Source organism: Cydia strobilella, chromosome 5 (assembly GCF_947568885.1).
Source record: "Cydia strobilella chromosome 5, ilCydStro3.1, whole genome shotgun sequence".
Taxonomy (NCBI): domain Eukaryota; kingdom Metazoa; phylum Arthropoda; class Insecta; order Lepidoptera; family Tortricidae; genus Cydia; species Cydia strobilella.
In genome coordinates this window covers 8,159,179-8,166,077 of record NC_086045.1, presented here as the reverse complement: position 1 = coordinate 8,166,077, position 6,899 = coordinate 8,159,179, and the positions used below count along the sequence as shown (strand labels likewise).

The window sequence follows — 6,899 nt, the reverse complement described above, 5'->3', positions numbered from 1 at the left end:
TAGATGTTTACTTACATTAATCTATTTATTACAGCGATGTGATAAGATTGAGTCGTTACATAAAGGTGTTTTCACTGTGTTCCTTTATTTATTATTTACCTATTAGGACTTTATGATGCGATTATAGTATGTCACTTTAATAATTACCTAAATAATAATTTTGAAAAAAAAAACTACGTAGTAACAGGTACAATTAAATAATATACTCATGGATGTAAGCACTAATTTAAATAGCTTGAATGTGGGAATTTGCCTAGCTATTCGATAATGTTATTATTAATAAATGTTAGGTACCTACTTATCTAAATTACATAGCATTTGTTGTTAAAGTTCTACCCATTCTATTTTAGTTTCTATCAAATAGGATGCGATCAATCGATTACAAAGATTACCCCTTTATTTCCATCAATTCAATGACAAACCGCATGTCCCGTATACCGACTATAAGTCATTGTCCTAATGAAGATTGACGTCTTACCATTCGATGTTGAGCAAATATACTATACAATTAATCCACTATCAAAATCCATTGAGCAATCGATTAGAAATAGTTGATGACACTAGGTTTTTAGTTTTTCGGCATAATCAAGGAATCGGGTATGTATATACGTTCTAACTTTTGAAGCTGAGTAGTCATAGGCAGTAAATTGGACGACAGTCCCTATGTAGATACAAATATAATAAAGAATAAAATTAATGGTAGGTAACTGGGTACTTTCCAAAGTAGCAAAACGCTGTTAACCGAAAGTAAAATTAAAATCCCTTAAAATCGATAAGTAGTTAGTTTAGGTGGATAATAGAAACCAAATTCGTGACATTCAACGGAAGTTTCAACTGACAAAAAATATTGCACACACCGTGTTCTATTTTTGAGTGCATTTCGCGCTATTTTGGCGTTCCCTCCGTAGGCATGTGTCAATGACCCCGTATGGCGGCGTTGTTCACGCACTTTTGGGGATTTTGGGGCGATCTATGAAGCGGCGTAATAACGTACCGGCACAAAGGTACATCTTTACCGTCTGCATTGCCGAAACAGGAGTTTAATTTCATTTACGGACTTGAACTTATAAGGTTCCTCTATTTATGATCATTGTTCCTTAATGGTAAAAAATTCTTGCGATATTATTTTTTCATACCTACCTAGAGTTAGACCAAGATAAGTCTGCAACGATTTTGATAGCACACGCAGTGCAAGTGTTATTTTAAACGTCAAAGTTCTATGAAATTATGACGTATAGATAACACTTGCACTGCGTGTGCTATCAAAATCGTTGCAGACTTATTCTGGATTATCTCCTTCCAAATTACATAATTTGGAATAAATTGCATTGGCCTTCGTGTTTTTTATCTAATAAAAATCATAAAAATGCACATGGCATTCTAATTCGATTTTTATGATAATTAACGAAACGAACTAAATTCCCTCCAATGGCTCGATGCAAAGCTTAGCGTTAGCATACAAAGGCTAGGCGAGGCAACGATTTTTTATCGGCATATTCTATCGTCTCGACGACGGCGCGCATCGCGGCGCGCACACAACCACGGAGGCTAGTAATATGCGCTCGCGCACTCACGCACACTCGCGCGCGCGCCCTCCTCAGCGCGCTGCAATTCGTCGGTCGCGCCGCGCCGCCGCCCCGCGCCGTCGCACGCAATTGCACTGCACTCCGGGCTCCGTGCGTAAAAAGCGCACGCAGGAGCCGCGGGGGCCGGGGCGGAGGCCCGCTGCCCGCGCGGCTGCACTCGACCCAACAGTCTCTACCAGACGCTCGCAAGAGCACACCGCCCCCACACAGGGCGTTCCTCGCGCGAAAACAACCCCCGAAGTGTTTAAAACTTTTGAAGTGCCGGTGCTGTTTCCCATGAGTTTTCCGACAATAACAATCGCAATTGGCCTGTAATATCGGATTATTAACGAGGGTGAGTTTTTTCAGTATTTTTAATCGTAGAGGTGCTACGCTTTCGTAGACATTGTAGATCTTTGCAGTTTGCTGAATTACTTTAAAATCGAAGGTAAGTATCCGTGCATTTAAAAAAAGGTTTAAACGAATTTAAGCCTTAATTTTCGACAGAAACGAGCCAGTGTTATTGTTGGGTGCGAATTGGTGAGCATGACAGGAAGAGCTACACCGGTTTTCAGCGGTCCCCTACGTTACTTGCCGAATAAAAGGTAAAAAGTCAATTTGGCATAGGAAGGGCTTTGGACGTATGTAAATAGGGAAGGGCGGTGCAGTTGGGCATCAGCACCGCACCGGCCGCACGTCACTCAGCGCTGGGCCCGCGACCGGACTGCATACTCGCGGAGTCGCAGCTCGCATACCGTGTGTGTTGTTTTGTGTGTACGCCGCAATAACGCAGCCAACATGTATCCCGGGTCTACATTTGATGGGTTTATGCCAGGTTAGTTGTAATTTTACGTACTTGTTAGAGTTAAAATTTAAGTTGAGTAGGTGATTTTATATACATGCGAATTTATTTTACGCTTTTAGTTAGATATACCAACTTATAAGCGTGAAATAAGTTATTGCTTTTAAATCTGTCAACCTATTTCTAACCTACTAACCAGTAGGTTCCTTTAAATTACTTGTAAATAACCCTTAACGCAGTGTTCTAATAAAATTTAACTAAGGCTCAAAAATTATAGAATTTTTTATAGATAAACATTAGGAAGGAATTAAATCATTTTACGGTTTAGACTCACTTGTTTTAGTCACTCACATGTCGCGCGAGTGACTAAAACAAGTGAGTCTAAACCGTAAAATGATTTAATGTTAGTATGTCTCACAACAGTTTAAATTCGATTAGGAAGGAATATTATTAAAAATAAAAATATAGTAAACACCCGCAACCCTTTCTTTTAATTTACCTTTACCCGGTAAACATTGATGCAGTTTAAAGTATTATTATTATTTACCTATGTATGCATGATTTAAATAAGTTTTTTTCGTTTTGTCAACAGAATCACAATTCCGAAAAATGGGTAGCAGCGAAGGACAGCAGACTTTCTGTCTGAAATGGAACCACCACAAAACAAACCTCGTGGAAATCCTCGAAGCCTTGATCAAAGTAGAGACCTATGTGGACTGCACACTGGTTGTCGACGACCAGGTGACTTTCAAGGCTCATCGGGTGGTCCTGGCAGCCAATTCGCCTTACTTTCAGTCGATCCTAGCTGATGTGCCGATGGACCACTGCAGCATCCTCTTCCCGGGGGTGAAAGATTTCGAAATGCGCGCGCTCCTGGAGTACATGTACACGGGAGAAGTGAATGTGACGCAGGCGCACATCCCACGCATCATGAAAGTCGCGGAGCAGCTCGAAGTTAAAGGTCTGTTCGATATGACGGAGCTACGCCGGCGGCCTGGCGAGCGCACCCCCGCCGCGTCACCGCCGCGCGTGGTGCCCGCCGCGCCCTCCAGCGTGTCCCCGCCGGCGCCCGCGCCGCCCACGCGCTGGCCGCCACCACCTACACCGCCCGTTCTTTCTGCCGCGTATGATTCTGCGGACATGAACCCGCTCAAGCGCAAGAAACTCTCCAGTATAATGGCCACCCGTGACACCCCCATTCTAAGGAACGTTCTCGCTCAGGCTACACCGCCTGACTCCTCGCAACCTGTATCTCTTGTTTGTCATCCGGTAAATCAACTCGCGCCTCCTCGTCTCCATTCTAACGGTTCCGCTCATGATTCTGAACGTGCTGCTAGTCCTCAACGCCCCTTCGACTACCGCCCTCGCCGACTATCTTCTCGTGCCTCATCTCCACATTTCAATAGATCAGATCGTTCAGAAGACGCTCACTCCCCTTACACCGAGCGTTCCTTTGAAGAGGAACACCCACGCTCATTCCATCCTTCTCCCCCACCTCCAAATTTTCAACAAGATGTTCGGGCCGGCTTAGCGCCGTACGTCCCCCCGCAACAGAAACCAGAATGGAAACGATACAAACAATATACTAGATCTGACATTATGTCCGCAATAGAATGTGTCAGAAATGGAATGAGTGCTCTACAAGCGTCACGAAAATATGGCGTGCCTTCACGTACGTTGTACGATAAAGTGAAAAAACTCGGCATAACTACAAGTAGACCTATGAGCCGCGGAGTTAAGCGGGAATCAAATGGCGCCGCGTTTCCATATGGTTTAAGCGGTACTGGTGGTGTTGATGACGGGTCCCCCGCTACACCATTAATTGACCCGTCTTTCTTGCAACAAGCATTAGAAGGAGCGACCAGAGATGGCGGACGCGAAGCACTTCACGCAATGGCTCTAGCTGCCGCTGCGCATGCCGCCTTAGCTCCGCGTACACCTCCGAAGACCGAACCGCTCTCACCGAGATCGCCGCTCCCTGATGACGACCACGTGGAGGATCTTTCAGTTTCTCGCCGACGCGATCCTGACCCACCATCTGGTGTCATTGTGCCGCCTCGAAACTTTGCACTAGATTGCAGCAGTGAGCGAGATTGAGAGTCAAATGGGACGCGATAACATGGAAAAAAGACTGACTTTAGGCGTACAATATTATGAATTAAGGCACTTATTTGGTAGGCTACTGGTAGGACGCGCCGCGCGCGCATGCCACGCTGACCGGGAGCTCCGGCCGGGCGATTGCAATGGGCCCCGCGGCCAATTTCATTCTACCTCTCTTCTCTATTTATTTCCTTTGCCATATCCCGATAGCGAAATCAAATTTCCGTTGGTCGGTAGGCGTATCTTTTTGTGATTTTTTTGTTTATTTCTTCTTTCGTTTTTTATGTTTTATAACATTTACGTCTTTGTTAATCAATAACGAACTAGGCTAGTTTAAAAATTTAAATTAGTAATGGTTGTTCTTAGTTGGATTGGTAACCGTATAGGGTCGCAGGGTAGGGAGGCAGTGCGTCGGCCCTGCCGCTGCGCTTCGGGCGGGTCTGCCCCGCTTAGACGAGTTATTGTGCAATTTTGTTGTCCGCGACTGTGATGTTTATAGACTGAAACGCCACCACTACCTCACGCTCGCTACACTTAGCTCTAGTCCACCGCGCCGCGGTCTCCGCGAGCTCAACTGGTCTCGCCACCTACCAGGAGACCATATCCACGAGGCGTTCGCGCCTCGCGTTTTGTGCGGCTCGGTGTGTGACGATTGTCACTGCGAAAAGCGACGTACCTACGTAATATATTTACTATTAAAATACATAAAGTCCTATGTTACGGGTAGATTAATTATTATATAGGTACTTACTGTTTGTCGATTTGCCATAAATGTTCATTGTTGATACATAGAGGTGTGTTCTCACTATATAAATCATTAGTAATATTTTTCTGCACTAGCACGGTCGTTCTTCTAGATCTAAGAAGTCGATTTACTTATAAGAATGCTCAATGTCGTATTTTTAATAACATTTCTCTGATCTACCTAACTGTTATTGAAATTTGCTATAATTAAAACATAGAACAGTACCTAATTACCTACCTATACCATTAAAAATATTTTTTTGCAATTTAGTACATTATAATAAATATCTCCCTAGCGTCTAGCGTAGCGTTCCGTTTCATGAAAAATCTTATCAGAGTTTCAGAAACAACTAACAATTATACGTTATTTCTATTAAAAAAATCTAAATATTATATGTTAATTTGTCATATACCTAACTAAGTTAATTATTACACTTATTTTAATTGGAAGACTGATTTGTTAATTTAGTCTAGTTTGAAAATGCCATAGATTTGTACTACCTTATCTACCTTAGTATTGCATAGTTGCATACGAACTTATTATAAGTTGAATCACGTAGAGTGTCGAGCCTTCTCCAGGTCTCACGGTGTTGTGCCTTTGTTTGTTGTATTCTGTAGTATGTTAGGACATTCCAGTAGCTGCACTTTGTGCTCTATTAGATAAGTTTCATGGCCGACCACTAGATTTCGTTAAACCCGAGTTTAAAACTCTACACCTGTACCCACAGATTATTAAGTTTATTAGTAACTAGTACTTCGTCCTGTACCTAGTGTTGAGTCATTCAATTGCACGTTTGCTAGTGCAATGACATGAACATATATCATACATATGAAAAAAAAAATGAAAAAATCTAATTGTTTTAAACTCAGGCGAATGAAATATTGTACAACGTTAGCGGGATAACATACCTCATAACTTTGTTAATTCGAATCAGATGTTATCCTCTTAAATAGCGCCACTTGCACCATCCCACTAACTCGGGGTTAAGCGGTTAAAGCCTTAATCCAGTGCAAATTGTACTGGTAACCATGGTAAATAACTCCAGGTTTAACCGGTTAACCCCGGGTTAGTGGGATGGTGCAAATGGCCCTTACCAACTTAGGTATTATAGTATAAAAACCAACTTTTGTGCCTATACTACCCTTATTATTAATGTTTAGTTACGATGTTATGTAGAAATAGGTACCCACATTTTAGTTGTGAATGCAAACATTATCTTGTATGTAGGTGTACCTTACATGTAGTTAAATATGTATCTACATTATGTATATTAGATCGAGTTTGTTCTCTCGTACCTTCATATTTAAGTAAGAACTATATTTACAAATAATATAATGTTATAAATATAAAATAAACGTTTAATATGTCGTCAATAATTTTATTTCTGAACCAATTTATATACCTACCTAAAGGTCATAGGTATTATCCTTTTTATGGTTCTGTAGTCAAATAGAAACCCTTTAGTCTATCTATATGTTTGTCTATCCGACTGTCCGTTCGCGGCTTAGCTCAATGGTCTTTAGTACTAGAATGCTGCAATTTGGTATTGATATATTATTAATCACGCTGATAAAATAGTAAAATAATTAATTAAAAATATTAAAGTGGCAAAGCTACCTACAATTTTTTTTTTTTTTTAACATTTATGGCCTGGATGCGAGTCCTTTAAGCCAACCTACCTACAATT

General features: G+C 41.7%; 1 protein-coding gene across 1 annotated transcript; it reads left to right on the top strand.

Moving 5' to 3' along the window:
- The first annotated feature begins 1,617 nt into the window (after nucleotides 1-1,617).
- LOC134741413 (protein bric-a-brac 1) lies at nucleotides 1,618-6,580 on the top strand. The gene is made up of 2 exons (XM_063674184.1): nucleotides 1,618-1,920; nucleotides 2,960-6,580. The coding sequence occupies exon 2, from the start codon at nucleotides 2,977-2,979 to the stop codon at nucleotides 4,462-4,464; it is 1,488 nt and encodes a 495-aa protein (XP_063530254.1). The 5' UTR covers nucleotides 1,618-1,920; nucleotides 2,960-2,976; the 3' UTR covers nucleotides 4,465-6,580.
- The last annotated feature ends 319 nt before the right edge of the window (nucleotides 6,581-6,899 follow it).